At 45.3% G+C, this 18,481-nt stretch overlaps 1 protein-coding gene and 1 long non-coding RNA gene across 2 annotated transcripts in view; one reads left to right on the top strand and one right to left on the bottom strand.

The window, feature by feature from the left end:
• Window positions 1-3,018: 3,018 nt before the first annotated feature.
• Window positions 3,019-15,615, bottom strand: LOC116972005. Its single transcript, XR_004411685.1, has 2 exons — window positions 15,569-15,615; window positions 3,019-3,215 (listed from the first exon to the last, which is right to left on the bottom strand). It is a non-coding gene; the product is annotated as an uncharacterized LOC116972005 (long non-coding RNA).
• A 376-nt stretch (window positions 15,616-15,991) lies between these two features.
• Window positions 15,992-18,481, top strand: part of zbtb10 (zinc finger and BTB domain containing 10) — a 49,375-nt gene continuing 46,885 nt past the window's right edge. Inside the window, exon 1 of the mRNA XM_033019235.1 lies at window positions 15,992-16,773. Coding sequence (XP_032875126.1) covers window positions 16,018-16,773 — 756 coding nt within the window. The 5' untranslated portion in view covers window positions 15,992-16,017. The remainder of the gene's footprint in view (window positions 16,774-18,481) is intronic.

Genomic DNA, 18,481 nt, shown 5'->3' with positions numbered 1-18,481 from the left:
TTTCAGTATTGCCCCAAAAGATCACAATGCATCAGAGGCAAATTTTAAATATTTGTAGTTTAATTATAACAATTTTGCTGCATGGAAAAGATGCATACTGAACTAAATTACTCTTCATCTAAAATAATCTACACAAAATTTCTGCTCCATTTCACCAATCTTCTTCTTTGATGTTTGTGCCTACATATCAACAGTAAGTAGTTCAATGTGTGTGAAGTCTGTGGGATTTCTTCCAAGAGTTGTTAAGAGCAACTTTTAAAGCTATTGAAGTATTTATCACAGAGAAAGCATGTTTTACCAACAATTCTGTGCCCCAAAAAGTACAAATTCATTGGTGGTTTTCTGTGCTATGTATTAGGTTTATTTGTTTCTATAAAGCCATGTTGCTTGGACAGGAAGGCTCTGCAGAGAGTAGTGAGGGGAGCAGAGAGGATCATTGGCATCTCCCTACCCTCGGTACAAGAACTGTTCCAGAGCCGCTGTCTGAAAAAAGCTCAGAGAATTGCTAAGGACAAACTGCACCCCCTCCACATACACCTGGATCTCCTGCCATCAGGCAAGAGATATCGAAGCATCAAAGCCCGGACTACAAGACTGCTAAACAGCTTCCTACCACAGGCTGTGAGGCTGCTAAACAGTCACTCTGTACTCACAGTCATTTGATTCAGCGGCTGGCACGGACACTTTAATAACTGGTACTGGCCACTTTAATAACTGGCACTGGCCACTTTAATAACTGGCACTGGCCACTCAAATCAGCTGCCCCGGACATTTTTATGATTGGTTTATTGTATTTTAACGTTGTGTTTTACCTGCTTTTAACTATTTATACTGTTCCATTAGGGACTGGATTGTTTTTAGTGTTATTATGTGTGAAATGTTTTAAATTTCATGTGCGATGCACCGCTATTCCCTGGGAAACGTCTTTTAATTTTGCACTGTACAACTGTTGCTTGCAAGATGACAATAAAGGTTGATTGATTGATTGATTAAGCGCAATCCTCTGATGCAGGGCTGTTTACATTGAAATATTTTCACAATAACTTATCATTCTTGATTGAAATAAAGCAGCAGACAACTTATGTAATAGATAGATGATTTGTTTTTATGGCTTTTCATCAAGCCTTCCTGCTCTCACTATTTACTCTTGCCTACTGCCACAGAACTATTGTGAGATTTGATCACAATGTTTTCTTGGACCGTGCTGAGATCACAGAGGAAAATAACACAGAAAGAAAAAAAACGATTCCAACTAAATTTTATATCATAAATCATGCATTACAAAGAATTTATGACACATTTGAGCTTCAAAACTAACAACAGTAAGCACTCAGTTAAGTTTATTGACAGACAGTACATCTTTTCATTTTTCATTATACACTTACTGTATATTTAAATATAGAAAAATAACAATGGGATATTCTGAACATATAATTTTACCAAATATCTGTTTATTGGATATATTCATATTTTTTAAAACTTTTATAATATGTGTGAATGCATACTTAGTAATCAATTACAAATTTCAAAAGTACAATACAAAGAATTTAGTTGGAGTTGAGCAGCAATGACAAATCCACGTAAAGTTTGGAAGAGGTGCAATATTAAGATAACCATGGACTCTTATTACCTCATTGCTCTTGGGATGACATAAACTAAAAAACAACGAATTATGGGGAAAGTTTGTGTACAGTCCTTGTCGGTTTACAAACTTGAAAATGCACAAGTAGATATTGTCAAGTTGGCAAGTGAAGCTGAATTTGAAGCAGTAGACCAGGATGGTGTTTAAAAGGTGACGGGAATTGCATAACAAATGAGAATCTGTTTGTATTGAGCAGAGATAAAGGAGGAACAAGACAACACCACCACAGCAGCACAACCACCAAAATAACTCACCATGAAATGGCTTTTAGAGGCTTTCCCGAACACTAGGAAAGTGATAGCCACATTCAAATGTAACAACTCCAACGGAGCAGCATATTAGCAATTAAAGAAAAGTTAAACGGGACATCTAATGTCCACCAGCACCTTCCATAAGTCTTGTTCATCAATCATCCAGAAACATACCACCCACTGTGTATAAACACATGCCTTGCACATCTCTGTTAAACCTGGCCCCTTTCATCTTAAAACTACACCCTCAAGTATTTGATTCTTCCATCCTGGGAAAAAGGTTTTGACTGGCTACCCTAAATATCCCTCCCTTTTTGATGATTAAAGTTTAAAAAAAAGCCAAAAACAGCTTCTGAGAGAGTCTTCCAGTGATGATGTCACAATGCCATCTCAGAGTCCACCAATCACATAGGGCTCTCATTTACACAAGCTGCCTAGTGCGACAATGACATCACAATGGGATGTTGCCAACGGTAACGGCAGCAACAACTTGAAGGAGAGGTTGCCAACGGTAATGGCAGCAGAAGCTTGGAGGAGAATGCTGCGCACCGCCATCGGGGGGGGGGGGGGGGAGAGGCAGAGGGAGATGCGTTGGGGGAACTGGTGAGTGGTGGAATATTGCATTGGGGTTGCCAATGGTAACGGCAGCAGCAGGTTGAAAGAGAATGCTGCGCGCCACAAGCTTCAGTACAACTTGGCCCCACAAGGGGGGGGGGGGGGGGGGGAGTGTGTGAGGGGCGGGGAGTGTATGGCGGAGGGAGGGGTTGAGTCAAAAGTTGGCTGAATTTTCCTGGTAATCTGAAATTAATGGCTAATAATTGCAATCATGTTTTAGTTCAAGAAAAAAAAAAGATCTGCAATTGCATAGCACTGAAACAAGATACTATTATGTAATTTAATTTCCATGCCATTGTTTTTTGTTAAATTAGAAATAAACTATTCCCTCCATCAATTATTCAGAATAGAGAATCTGTAGATTTAAAACTAACTAGACCAAGAGGGACCCGTTGGGTCCCGTCCCCTTAACGTGCGGAGACGTAACCCCCGTAAATGCAAGCTCTCCCCTATACCACCTATATATATTATTAAAGCCTAAAATATGAATAACTCTTGAAATATAACAAATTAAACCTTAAACATGAGATTTATTCAGTTTAGTTGTTTCTTTTTGCGTCTCTTGTTCCCCTGTTTTACGTCCTTTCTTATTTATCCTCAGCGTGTTTATTTCTTGTTGCGTCTCTTGTTCCCTTCTGCTACTCATGCCTCTTGATGTACCTTTGCGTCCTTCCTTGACCATGCGGCAACTCGTTTGCACCCTCCTCCTGGCATTGCTCCTGTTCTTAGTGCTTTTAATGTCTTTTAATTTTTACTGTTTTTAGTCCTTCGTTTTACGGTTTTTAATGGTTTGTAATAACTTTTTGTCCATGAGTTCTCATGTACAGCACTTTGTGGCAACTGCAGTTGTTTAAAGCGCTTTATAAATAAAGTTTATTATTATTATTATTATTATGATGTAAGAAAGGTAGATATTAATCAGAAAGTAAATACTTATAAACTTCTAAATACAATTCCATCTATTAATGAACTGGTAAGCATCAGATCAAATGGACTATCTTTTTGTTTGAAATAAAATAAAACTCAATCAAAATGGTTCTTTTTTACTTGCCAGTTTATGTTCTTCCTTCTTTCTCGTTGATCCTCGACGTTCAGTTGTTTCTTGTAGCATCTCTTTCTGGAACCTGGTGCATGGTTCTCGTCAAACTGATTTTCCATTGTTTGTTTTATAATCATGACACAAATCCAAATTGAAGTCTGCAGCCTTGCGAGTGGATTGTGATGTCAGTTGGACTTTTTTCCTCCAAAATGGGGGTCCCGTCCCCTCAACTCGCGATTGTGGGGGGGGGGGAGATTTGAACACCCCTTTCTGTTTCCCTGCACTATCAGGCACATATTTTACTGATCAGGACATTGACCTGTGGAGTAAATCTGCAAATTTCAATTTTGAAAATGTCCAATGTTGAAATGTTGTAGTAAATGAGTGGCTTTGGCACAATGCAAGCATGGGGTACTTGGAATCCTCACCGTTAAAGATGGATGATGCTGCAAGGTTTGTAGTATTAGAGATCAGTTTCCCATCTGCTTGCTTCCATTCACATTCTGGAACCTGGTATATGGTTCTCTTCAAACTGATTTTCCATTGTTTGTTTTATAATCATGACACAAATCCAAATTGAAGTCTGCAGACTGTTCATCTAAATGTATTAAACCTGGGAGCTTTGTCTAACAGCAGTCAGGTTCTGTGACCTATACAAATGTAGTGTTGATGCCAAATGTATTATAATGAAGCAGGTCAATGAATTAACTCCCCTTCCCATTCCAAAACTGACCTTTTTGTCCCGGGCCTGCTCCACTGTCAGTGTGAGGCCAAATTGGAGGAACAGCATCTATTATTTATCTTGGGCAGCTTACAACCCAGGATTTGAATGTTGATTTCTTTCATTTCAAGTAACGCTTTCATTCGCTCCTTTCCCCCATCCCCCGACCTATCCACTCACGCATAGCCCCCAACTGTGCAGATGCAGCTAGAGAGGGAGGGGGAGGGGGTAGAGAGGGAGAGGGTGAGGGGGGAGGGGATAGAGGGAGAGGGAGGGGGTAGAGAGTGAGCGGTAGGGGGTAGGGAGGGAGAGGGGGAAAGAGAGGGAGAGTAGAGGGAGGGGGAGGGGGTAGAGAGGGAGGGGTAGAGAGGGAGGGAGTAGAGAGGGGGAGGGAAGGTAGAGAGGGAGGGGGCGTGAGAGGGAGTGTAAACGTTTGAGCAACTCCCTACCTCCTCTCCCTCAATCTCCCCACTCTCCCTCAACTCCCCAGGATTTTTTTCTTCTCCTCCACTCCCCCAATCCCTCCCTCACCTCTTCGAGCGGAGCCGATGGAGCTGGTCTTAGCAGGTCTGAGTCGAGCGGGTCCAAGCGGAGCCGAGCGTGCAGGGCCTAACGGGTCCCAGCGGGGCTGAGCGTGTGGGGCGAACGGGTCCTAGCGGGTTGGAGTGCTGTAGTACACCTTGTAGGGGGGGGGGGGGTAGGGAGGTATGGGGAGGGGATGGAGAGGGAGGTGAGGGGGTAGAGAAGGAGGGTAGAGGGAGGTAGAGAGGGAGAGGTCGTGGGGTCCCAGCAGGGCCGAGCGGGTTGAAGTGCTTGAGTGGCCCTCGCGCCTGGAGTGTGCGAGAGGATTGTGATGTTAAAAATGTGGAAAATGTCGTTTGAGCGCTTGAGTCCCTCTCACGCGCGGAATGTCCCGTCCTGTCTTGCGAGTGGATTGTGAGGTCACTCTGAATTTTTTTTCTTCAAAATGAGGGCTTGAAAAATAATATTTTGAAACTGTTTTTAAAGATTATTAACTTGGGAAATATAGGTTGAAATGCAACGGGAAGATATTTATCGCGTCAGCGGGAAAAATATGAGTAGCATGTGCGAAAATGGGAAGGCTGTGGCCTAGCGTTTGGAAGAAGATAGGAATTAAGGAGATTGACAGATAGCTGACACAGCCCTGGCCCACACAGACACACGAACAATGGGAAGAATTTTAGTATAATAATAATAATATATATATACTAGACCAAGTGGGACCTGTTGGGTCCCGTCCCCTCAACGGGGGGCAGCCTGCAGCGTCACACACACTAACCACTCCCTACACACACACACACACACACACATTAACCACTCCCCACACACACCCCTTGAGATTATACTAATATTATAATTAATATTTAATTAAGAGAGAGACAGAAGGAACTGCAGATGCTGGTTTACCAAAACAGACACAAGGTGTTGCAACTCAGTGGGTCAGACAGCATCTCCTGAAGATGTGGATAAGTGACATTTTGGATCAAGACCCTTCTTCATATTTATTTAGTTAGTTAAATTTAAATCCCACAGATGCCTTAGAGGGATTTGAACACCTCTCTCTAGTTCCCTGCACTATCAAGCACATAGTTTACTGATCAGGAACATTGACCTGTGTAGTAAATCTGACAAATCCAATTTGGAAAATATCCAATGTTGAAATGTTGTAGTATATGAGTGGCTTTGGCACAAAGTGGCAGTGGGGCACTTGGAATCTTCAGCGTCAAAGGTGGATGGTGCTGCAAGGTTTGTAGTATAAGAGATCAGTTTCCCATCTGCTTGCTTCCATTCACATTCTGGAACCTGGTCTATGGTTCTCTTCAAACTGATTTTCCATTGTTTGGTTTATAATCATGACACAAATCCAATTTGAAGTCTGTATTTGGACATATACCCAATGATGATCATTGGCAAAATTTGGGAGTTAAAGCTTGTTATAAATTCAAATTGACAGTTACAAAAAACAGCATTGGTATGATGAAAAAAATAACTTCTTCAGTGTTACATGATTTGATGACTTAGGTGATTTGACCACAGATGAAGGGGCTGAATGCACTGCAGTCATATATTATATAAAGAGATTTAGGAGATTAGCATATCATGAGAACTAAGAGACTGCTAAGAAATATAGATAAAGTGAACATGCAAGAAGTCAGCAGATGTGAGATTATCTACTTTCAAAGAAAGAATGTAAAAGCAATTATTGAAATGGAATATTACAAATTTCAAAAGGCTGATGAAATGTGGGTCTTAATTGCCGGAGAATGGAATATGTGTACAATTTTGGCCTCCATATTTAAGGAAAGGTGTACTCGTGTTGGAAACAGTGTTCACCGTTGATTACAGGGATGAGGGATTGAGATATGAAGATGGATTAGGTTGATTTAAGGTTAAACTCTTTTGATTTAAGTGGGTATATAGAATTTGGGAGGCATATTTTCAGGACAAGGGGTCACCCATTTCAGTCGTAGGTTGAGGAGGAACTTCTTTCTCGACAATTTCCTTGGAATTCCCTGCTCCAGAGTGCGTTGTGGCATAGTCAATAAATATTTCAAATAATAACATCAGAAACTTAAACATCAAGGGAGTCAAGGAGTATGGGGGAAAATAGTAAGATTAAACGAGAACTTACCAGTTTGAAGTTTGATCTTTATTTTATGAGGAGTTACGATGAGGGATTACGTGAAGAAGCCCCGTTCAGCCGCACGTGCGTCAATCTTCAAAGCAGCGGTGTGAGATCACAGATAATAATAGTGACTGAAGTATGATAGTAAGATGAAAGAAGACTAGAAATACCAGATGATCTTAATGAGGGCTGGGTACGGAGGGCACGTAATCCCTCGTCGTAACTCCTCATAAAATAAAGATCAAACTTCAAACTGGTCAATTCTCGTTTAATCTTACTATTTTACTTCGGAGTCACGTGAGTGACTACGTGAAGATTTCAAAGCTCTGTGATTTCATGCCGTGAGAAACAAGTCTACACAACCACAACTGCCTCATTGACAAATGAGGGAAAACATTCATAATGTATACAGTCATGACATAGATTTAAACATGCTGATGCTGTTAAATAAGCAATAACAATAGTCACATCTCTCATCCGGATGGAACCTATAACAGAAATAAAATAAATGGAGAAATACCCCTGGTCTGGCAACGGGTTATTATAACATGTTTGCAATTTTGTTCGTTTGACCACACTACAGCCGTTAGGATGTGGTCCAGCGGAACGTAACCTGGCTAAAATACTGGACCTGGCTCAACACTCTTCTGGCCAAATTCCAACCTTCTTGGAATACTAGTAACGTCCAGTTTACCTGGTTAAAATGCCTCTGAGCAGAATGACAATGTCTCAATCATTTGTGTATTGCACAACCAATTGTAAACCTTACCAACTTGTTCATGGTCACTTAGTTGTAGAGTAACTCTGGTCAGCTTTAATGCTGCTACCAGCTTCAGTGAACCGCTTCCTGCCGATGAACCCGTGGGGTGCGTTTTCCCCTAAACTATGAATCCTTAATCGTCGTTGGCCTAATTGGTCCAACAGTTTATGCTTCGTCCTTCAGGTTTTGCCTGTGGAATAGGTCTTACCTGAATAGAAGATTCGGCGGGTGGTTCTAACGTCCCCTGATAGCGGTATTCACTGCATTGTGTTGGGATGGCAACCTTGCTGCCAGGAATCGTACCTCTGACATGTGCCCTTCATCCCTTGAGGTATGCTCCACGCTATACCCTCAGCATCAGATTTACACTGACCCGGCATGTTCTCCTCTTCCATAAGGGAGACATTAAGCAGCCCTACTACAAGGCGCTGCTGGCATGGCCTCTCCAACAGGCCCACCCTTCAGGGTCAGAAAATGCCACGGTAAGCTCACCTCCTCCATGAAGGAGACATCATGCAGCCCTTCTACAGGTGCTGCTGCCATACATTTAAGCAGCCCTATTACAAGGAGCTGCTGACGCGGCCTAAAGCAGTAGGTCGGCACTGCCATAGACTCGGCATCCCCATTATGCAGCCCTGTTACAAGGCGCTGCTTGCAAGGGCTCTCCCATCTGCCCAACACTGCCATATCTCCTGATATTAGGGTGTATCTATCTTGAGCCTCCTCTCAATAAGGCTCCATCCTGGTCAACTTCCATATTATTAATTTTTACCGGAAGGGAACCCTCCCGGCACCAGGACTGACCACTTGGGTCGATTTACCCCATACCTTGGGGACCTCTGCGGTCTGGGCACTGCATAGCTGGTGGATCTCCCCTCCGCCGGGAATCCCAGCACCGTTATATATTACCGGAGGGAAAACCCCTACCGGCTCCAGGGCTGACCGTTCCAGTCCGTTTAACCCCTTTCCTGGGGACCCCTGCTGTTTGAACGCCGCATAATTACTGGATTCCCCTACCCAGAAACCCCAGTATCTGTGTATATATCGGAGAACAACCTCCCGACACCCGGCATCTCTATTATATCGGGGAAACCCCCTCCCAACACCCGGCATCTATAGGGTGATTTCACGAAAGGTCACTGGAGCGTAGATCCGCACCCATGTGACCGAAAATTTTAACTGGGGGACAAGCGTCACTTCCGGTACATGTTAGTGAATGGGAAAACACGCACTTTCACACCCGTTAAAAACATCGAAAACGGCCAGTTTTTGAGCTGCAATTTACTGTCCCAGTCGGGGTGACCGTGAGGAACAGCTACCTAAATTTACAGTCCAAAAAAAAGATAGAAACTAAGGTAAATACAAGAGGGAGCTGAAGGGGCAAAATAAGCGGAAGTTGATAGCGGACATTTTTCATGGAGATTTAAAGATCCAAAATATCGGGAATTATCGCGTTTGCTCGCTGCATTTCATCAAAAGTGGCATTATTGACTTTTTATCTTTATTCATTTGTTAGATGAAAAGTATTAAAAGTTAGAAATCCTTCAGTAAAATTGAAAAATCGCCCATGGTTCTCGGGTGGGTTTTAACATGCAAAATGAACACGCTTCTGAAGCTACATTCACCATTTAAATAATCGTGAATCATAAATGCGTCTTGAAATAAATTTTACTCAGATGCAAGCTAAGGAATGGTATAATTCTCAGCTGTCAATTTGACAAAATCAGGACATTTTGACAAAATCAGGACATTTTATTATTAGCCAAAAAATGTCCTGATTTTGTCAAATTAACAGCTGAGAATTATACCATTCCTTAGCTTGCATCTGAGTAAAATGTATTTCAAGACGCATTTATGATTCACGGATATTTAAATGGTGAATGTAGCTTCAGAAGCGTGTTCATTTTGCATGTTAAAACCCACCCGAGAACCATGGGTGATTTTGCAATTTTACTGAAGGATTTCTAACTTTTAAAACTTTTCATCTAACAAATGAATAAAGATAACAAAGCCAATAATGCCTTACTTTTGATGAAATGCAGCGAGCAAACGCGATAATTCCCGATATTTTGGGTCTTTAAATCTCCACGAAAAATGTCAGCTATCAACTTCCGATTATTTTGCCCCTTCAGCTCCCTCTTGTATTTACCTTAGTTTCTATCTTTTTTTTTAACTGTAAATTTAGGTAGCTGTGCCTCACGGTCACCCCGACTGGCACAGTTAATTGCAGCTCAAAAACTGGCCGTTTTCGATGTTTTTAACGCGTGTGAAAGTGCGTGTTTTCCCATTCACTAACATGTACCGGAAGTGACGCTTGTCCCCCAGTTAAAATTTTCGGTCACGTGGGTGCGGATCTACGCTCCAGTGACCTTTCGTGAAATCACCCTATATTATACCCCCCCCCACCCCCGGACACCCGGTCTACTGGAGGTGCCCTCCACGGGAACCCCAGCCTAAATATTTATCTTGGAGGGAAAACCCCTCCCGACTCCCGGTCTACTGGAGGTCCCCTCCCCGGGAAACCCCAGCATTAATATTCATATCAGGGGGAAGCCCTCCCGGCACCCGGCCTACTGGAGTTCCCCTCCCTGGGAACCCCAGCATCTCTGTGCCTTTCGGAGGGAAAAGCCCTCCCGGCACCCGGAGCGCCTAGAAGTCACTGGCCACCCGTCAGCAACCGACTTCCGCGACACCCGACAACCCAGCTACCCGCTTCTGCGGCAAGAACCGGGGTTTCCCCACAGCCCATAGCTGGTTCCCTCGTCGGGCCTCACGAATCCTCCGGCAGGAAGCCTCTGGAACAAGAGGTTCCTGCAAGGAATAAAACAGGTAAGAAAACAAGCTTACCTGAAGTTTAAACTTACCGGGCTGGGGAGCTCCTGCTGCCCCAACCGATCGCTGCACCAATGCGTCTGACGTAATGACGCACGTGCGGCTGAACGGGGCTTCATCACGTAGTCACTCACGTGACTCCGAAGTAAAACAGGAAATTGATGCCAAGGTCAGGACTGGACCCGTCATGATCTAAATGAACACACTCAGGAGGGGCTGAGAGGCTTACTCCTGCTCATCATGTTCCTATAAAAGTATAGCTCAGGACCATTGGAACATTGTGTTTTTAGTGATGAATTTGATTGCAATTTAGAAATGCTTCCAATTTGAGACAATTTCCATAAAGCACCATTGGCCTTCCCTTGTGTCCAAGTAGCATTCCCATCTTTTAGATGTTTTAATTATTTCCACTAGTTACAAAGATATCACAAGTGCACATCTTTTCACCTTTTCCAGAGGAACTGTTATGCTTCAGATTGGACTTCAGATCATCACTTCTTTTACACCGTCTATGCAACGCCCGTCTAGTTTGCTCTATCTATAAAATTGCACAGATTCTCCAATACAGTTTAAAAGTACTTCTGAGGAGGAAGGAATTGTAGATGCTGGTTTATACTGTAGACACAAAATGCTGGAGTAAATCAGCAGATCGGGCAACATCTCTGGAGAAAAGGAATAGGTAATGTTTCGGGTGGGAACCTTACTTCAGACTGAAAGATGGAGGTGGGTGTGGAGGTGGGGGAACTGGAGGCGGGAAAAGGCCAGACGTTGTATATTCACGTTGTATATTACCGATTAAATGAGGGGATTGAAGGCTTTGTGGCCAAGCTTGCGGATGATATGAAAATAGGTGGAGGGGGCAGGTAGTGTAGAGAAAGCAGGAACTTTGCAGAAGGATTTCGATAGGTTGGGAGAGTGGGTAGAGGAGTGGCAGATGGAATATAGTGTGGCAAAGTGTGGGGTCATGCATTTTGGTAGTAGGAATAAAGGCGTAGATTCTTTTCTAAATGTGGAGATAATCCAGAAATCGCAGGTGCAAAGGGATTTGGGAGTGCTGGTGCAGGATTTCCAAAAAGTTAATCTGCAAGTCGAATCGAAAGCAAACGCAATGCTGGCATTTATTTTAAGTGGGCTTGCACACAAAAACAGGGATTTAATGCCGAGGCTCTATAAGGCGCTGTTCAGGCCACATTTGGAATATTGAGAGTGATTTTTGGCACCATATCTGAGGAAGGATGTGCTGGCTCTGGAGAGTCCAGAGTAGGTTTACAAGAATAATTCCAAGAATGAGTAGGTTAACATATGATGAGCGTTTGACAGCACTGGGCTTATACTCACTGGAGTTTAGAAGAATGAGGGGGGGACCTCACTGAAACATATAAAACTGTGAAAGAATGGATAGGGTGGATGTGGAGAGGATGTTTCCACTAGTGGGAGAGTCTAGGACTGGAGGTCATAGCCTCAGAATTAAAGGATGTTCTTTTAGGAAGGAGATGCGGAGGAATTTCTTTAGTCAGAGCGTGGTGAATCTGTGGAATTCTTTGCCACAGAAGGCTGTGGAAGCAAAGTCAGTGAATATATTTAAGGCAGAGATTGGTAGATTCTTGATTAGTATGGGTGTCAGAGGTTATGGGGAGAAGGCAGGAGAATGGGGTTAGGGAGATAGATCAACCATGATTGAGTGACGGAGTAGACTTGATGGGCTGAATGGTCTTATGATCTTACTCCTATACTCCTATCTCTTATGATCTTATGAACAAAACAGGGCCAGCAACAGATGACATATGAAAAGGTGGTCCATATTGGCTGGGGAAGATGTGCTAATGACAGGGATACAAGGATGCAAACAATGGAACTAATAGGACAAATAGGGTGGAGGAGGGGGTGAGGGTGACTGTAATGCAGGAGTTACTTGAAATTAGAAATCAACGTTTATACCGCAACGTTTACAACGGCTGTAAGCTGCCCAAGCAAAATATGAGGTGCTATTCCGCCAATTTGCATGTGGCATTACTCTGACAGTGGAGGAGGCCCAGGTCAGAAAGGTCAATATGGGAATGGGATGGGGTTAAAATTATTGGCAACCAGGAGATTGCATAGGCCAAGGCAGACTGAGCATATGTGTTCAGCTGAAGGAGGTTCAACTAAACCCCTGCCTGACCTGAAAGGAACGTTGGGGTCCCTTGATGGTTAAGGGAGGAGGTATAAGGACAGGTGTTGCATCTCCTGCAGTTGCAGGGGAACGTTCCTGGGGAGGGGGTGGTTTGGGTGGGAAGGGATGAGTGAACCAGGGAGTCGTGGAGGGAATAGTCTCTGTGGAAAACAGAAAGGTGTGGAGATGCGAAGATATGACTCGTGGTGGGATCCTGTTGGAGGTGACAAAAATGTCAGACAATAACGTGTTGTATGTGATGGCTGATGGGGTGAAAGGTGAGGACTAGGGGGACTCTGTCCCTGTTACAACTTGGCGGGGGAGGGTGAGGGATTGGAACTACAGGATACAGAAGAGACATCGCAGATGTCCTAGTATGAAACACCTCATCTTTAGAGCAGATGCGGCAGAGACGGAGGAATAGGTATTGACAGTCTTTGTAAGAAAGACTTTGTAAGATGGGAGGAAGTGCAGTCCAGATAATAAGCGAGTTCGGTATTCCGAAAAAAGCAAAGAATCATGGGTTTGTCAAAGGTCACTCGCAATAAACACCCCCCCGGCAACCGTGCCGCCGCATGCACACAGACCAGCGCCCCATCCGCAGCCAGGATCGAACCCGAACGCCGAACCGCCGCTCAACTCCCCTCCGCCCCCCCCCCCCCCCCCTCCAAGCGCCCCATACCCGTCCGGGGGAGACCGAAGATGCCCAGGGCGACCCCGGACCGGCAGGGCCACAGCGGCGGCCCAGGCCCACAGCTAGCGCGGAGAAGAGCCAACTCCTGCTCAACTCTGCCTGTCCTGCCGGGCTAACCGACTGTACACAAAAATGCTGGAGAAACTCAGCGAGTGCAGCAGCATCTATGGAGCGAAGGTTGGCACCGCAACGGGCCGGCGCCCCGCCAGTCCAGGGCCGCCGGTCACCCGGCGGGACAGGCAGAGCCGAGCCGGAGCCAGCGTCTCCCCTCCGCGCTGGCTGCAAGCCCGGGCTGCCACTGCAACGGCCGGCGCCCCGCCAGCCCAGGGCCACCCCGGACATCTCCGGCTGCCCCCGGACAAGGACGGGACATCCAGGAGCGGATGGGGACGGCACAGCAGCAACTCAGCAGCGCCTGCTGCGCCGGAGACCCGGGTCTGAACCCGACCACGGACCAAACGCAGGTTTGCACCCACGCAGCAGCACAGCCACCAAGAATGTTTATCGCGAGTGACCCATGATCTGGGCATGTGCAGTCCGAATACTGAACTCGCTTATTGTGGGAGTAACTAGGTTTGTAATAGAAGGTAGACAAAAATGCTGGAGAAACTCAGCGGGTCAGGCAGCATCTAAAAAGCGAAGGAATAGGTGACGTTTCGGGTCGAGAACCATCTGAAGAAGGGTCTCGACCCGAAACATCACCTATTCCTTCGCTCCAGAGATGCTGCCTACCTGTTGAGTTTTTCCGCATTTTTGTCTACCTTCGATTTTTCCAGCATCTGCAGTTCTCTCTTAATCAGGTTTGTAATAGACGTCAGTCACTAATCTATCTCCTGTGATGGAGACGGTGAGATCAAGAAAGGGGAGGGAAGTGTCAGAGATAGTCCAGATGAATTTGAGGGCAGGGTGGGTTAAAAGTACTTCTCCCAATCTCGCTCTAGTCATTGTTGATGACATTGCTTCTTCTTCTGTGGAGAAATAAAAAACTGATGTGGTAAATGTTTTGATGGATGACACCAATTCTCAACATACAATTCACCAGTTATTCTCATTTTCATCATGGCCAAAATGTATTATTTCACTATTTTTTTGCCTTTGGCCATTTCTGGTAAAGGGGCTGTCCCACTCCGGCGACCTAATTCGCGAGTTTAGAAGGGTTTAGGAGAGTTTGATAAAATGTCATGTTGAAGGCCTCCTTAGACTATGTAGAAGACCTCCTTCGACCATGTTGAAGACTAGCTTCGGGAAAATTGGACTCCGAATAGTGGAGAGTGAAGACGACCTCCTTCGACCTCCCTTCGACTATGTTGAAGACTATCTACGACTACCTTCGATTACCTATGATTAACATGCCGACCTACTACGACCTACTTCGACTAAACCTACGAGTAAAAAAAGTATTGATTTTTTCCATGGCGACCTTTTACTCGCGGGCATTTTTCAACGTTGAAAAATACGCCGCGACCTAGCTGAGGCCTCGAGTACACGGGGACTACCCTCGAGCATGAAGGAGAGTTACAAAGACCTCCTAGGACCTCGTGTCGACCATGCTGCGAGTAGAGCCTAGGGCAAACTCACGGATTAGGTCACCGCAGTGGGACAGCCCCTTTCTGGCACCCTTTCATGTTCCTTCAACCTTCATGAAAAGACACAACTCAGTGGGCCAGACATCATCTCTGGAGAAAAGGAATCGGTGACATTTCGGGTCTAGATCCTAATTTAGACTGCATATGGTTCAAGACATTTACAATTAATGGACCAGCAACAATTGAATAGGTGATCAGCTGTGATCGATGGAAAAACAGCAGCGAAGCTTACGCAAAAAAAAAAGGTGTTATTTATTGTGGTAATTTATCTTCTCCCACTGCCCCATTAATAATCACAACTATTACATTGTTAATGTGAGGCAGATTAAAATGCATTCATCAGCGATAATCCGCACCTGGGCAATTGTTCAGCCGGATCTACATCCCTTTCCAAAAATAAAAATCCACAAAAGCAACAGCTTTGCAAACATTGCTGCTTTCACCGAAAAGCCGAGGAAATGGAATAGCGGATGAACCCGGCGCCCGGTTCACCATGAGAGAAATCCCAGTGCGTTACAGCTGCCATGCACATAGCGGTGCCGGGCACAACAAAACTCTCAGGTGAACAAGCTGCTCGAGTAGTTACAAAAGTGAGAGGGAGGGAGGGAAGGAGGGAAATGACGAATGACCTGGCGGTTGTTGGCCAGAGGCGGAGCGGTGGTCGCGGTTGCAGCCGCTATAAGATCTTTGGTGGCGGTGGCGACTCGCGCGGTGCAGTGTGGGAGCGGGGGGTGGCCGTTGGCGTCCGTTGCGTGTCTCGCGGACTCAGACCGCTGCGACCTGGCGCCGGCGCGCGCGGACCGACCCAGCGACCCACGGAGCGCGCGGCCGCTCGCTCGCTCGCTCGCAGCGGGACAACAACAGGCGAGTGAATCAAGGGCGAGCCCGCCGCAGGCCCCACTCGGCGTCCCCGGGCCCCGCAGCCACAGCGGCAAAGGAGAGAGAGAGCGAGAGAGACCGGCTCGCAACTTTTCCAATTAATCTGACGCTTGAAAAGGGAATAGCAACCCTCACCCCCCTTCCAGTCCTCGGGTCGAAGCAGATCGGCGCCACAAAAACACACACACCAACACGCACAATGTCCGGCGAAAGGAACAGGCGCTCGCTCGCTTTCCGAACCGGGGCCGCAGCCATCGCAGTGAAAATTGAAGCTGATCTCGCCACCCACAACAACACAGAGGCCTCGAATGGGGCCCTCGTCCGAAGCAGTCCAGATAAGCCGGCTGCTCTTCTTGCGGTGGACGCCGGAGACGGGGTCGGAGCCAAGACGGAGGCCGCTCAGGATCAAGAAGAGGACTGGGTGGAGACGGTGGTGGTGGACGATGTGTTCCCGGAGCAAGGGGGCTCGGTGCGAGTGGTGGACGGCGGCTCCATCAGCAGCAACGAATCCGAGGAGGAGGCAGCGGCGGCGTCGGTAGAGGAGGAGGCGACGACGAACGGACCCAGGAACGAAGAGCGAGCCGTGGCCCCCGGGGATGGAGCCATGGTCAGAGTTGGGCGAGATGATGAGGAGGAAGTTGAAGAAACGAGTAGTTGTAGCCGGCGGGGAGCCGGTTTAACGCTGCTGGGGAGGCCCCAGTCCTTCTTACTACCGCAGCAACGCACTTTCCAGAGGTCGTGGCTGCAAGAGTTTCCGTGGCTTCAGTACGAGCAGAAGACAGGCCTCATGTATTGCTCCTGGTGCCTTCGGGCTAACAGCGGCCCGGGGAGCAATAATAATCGCAACAAGTTCGTGAAAGGCAGCCGCAATTACAGGAGGACCACGTTATTGCGGCATCATCTCTACGCCGAACACCGGGAGAACGACCCAGTGGATGTAGCTGCCTGTATGGAGGTGAGACAATTTAACGATTACCCAGCCAAAAACAGCCTCGGCCTCTTCAACGAGGGGGAGGGCGTTAAGTAGCCATTGCTGTGACTCCATTTACTTCAGACGTTTAGGAAGGAACTACAGATGCTGGAAAATCGAAGGTAGAAAAAAAAAATGCTGGAGAAACTCAGCGGGTGAGGCAGCATCTATGGAGCGAAGGAAATAGGCAACGTTTCGGGTCTCGACCCGAAACGTTGCCCATTTACTTCAGATCTCGGACTTCAGAACTCCTTATGGTACGTTAGCCTTTATGATTTGGGGTTATCTTTTTCTGGCCTATCTTGCTAAATCCCATCCCCCAAACTCCTGACTACATGTGCACAACAGATTGAATTCGGTTCTATTGATCCGAGCGGAATTTGATCTTGTACCCTATTTACATGGCGCAGTGTCACTGGATCAGAACATAGCAGCAAGGGGAGTTGGGGATCACATTACTGACAATATATGCTGTTCAGGGAACGGAGAAGAAGCACCAACAAAAAACGAAGCCTTCCTAAGTTGCAAAAAAAAACACGCCCAGTTTGAGAATATAATTTGATGCAGCATTCTAAACTCGAATATGAGTTGGTCAGTGTCAATTTGTTTTGAAGATCAGGACTTTAAAATCCACGCAATTATTAAATCAGAACGTGGTAGTTTTGTGCGGTCAAACTGTTGCAAAATTTAAAATAATTAAGATACAGGGTTAAACGATGACAATTATAAGACCGAAATCAAAACTGAAAACCCCAGAGCAGATTTTAGTCGGAACCTGGATAGTCAACTGGAAAAAACCTTAATTGGGATTTTACAAAAAAGTTGTTTTTTAAAAGCTAAAAAAATATGGGTAATTGTGGTTCAGGAAATCAAATACAGTAGATCGGTTTTAGGTTTATATAGTAAAAGTAAATTGATAGATTTAGTAATGTGAATGTTTAGAAATGTTATAAATTAAACATATTTGGTTATATCCACCAGTGACATTGGTTTGAACACTTATATTGAGGAGAAATCACGAATTGCAGTCTGTTTTCGGTGCATTGTTAAGGCAGCTATAAATATCTGGCACACCATTTACAGACACACTTCAATGACTGCAACACAACTTCATTCCTGCTGCTTTGTTGTGTTTTGTAAGTTAGAGCAAATATGATATAATGCAAATTCAGATTAAATGCACACAAACAAACCATTGTTTTAGCTACTAATAATTTGGAATTAAATATAACCACCGTGGGTTAAGGTTGTAGGGATAGATCCTTGTTTCAATGTAAGTTGTGCAAATCAAGAGCAGTTGCTAACTGAAGAGCTTAAAGGCAGTATAAAATTACATGAGAATCTTTCATCTTCTTTCGTGTCCATCTTGTTTCAAGTGTTGACATTGGTGTCATCGTCGTCCTGAAAAGGACGCAAGCTTCATGATGGCAGGTTTTATAAATTTGTCTACAATGCCTTTTGCTGTTATACCCTCTTTAAAAACTCCCTACACCACATTTATGGAGAGGGTAATTTGAAAAGCCACAGCTGCCTTGTGAAAGGTATTGTACCAATCCAATAGAACAGGCTGTTGTCTCAAGTTACTGTAATCGCATCTGTCCAAGATGAGTCTACTGTCACGTTCACATGTTTATTTTTTTCCTATTTCAGTTCTATGCCTATCCTCGGTCTCATGCATGTCAGTTTTTGTAAC

The sequence above is a fragment of the Amblyraja radiata genome, chromosome 4 (genome assembly GCF_010909765.2).
Source record: "Amblyraja radiata isolate CabotCenter1 chromosome 4, sAmbRad1.1.pri, whole genome shotgun sequence".
Taxonomy (NCBI): Eukaryota; Metazoa; Chordata; class Chondrichthyes; order Rajiformes; family Rajidae; genus Amblyraja; species Amblyraja radiata.
The sequence above is the reverse complement of the archived record's forward strand: the minus strand, read 5'-3'. Positions and strand labels throughout refer to the sequence as shown.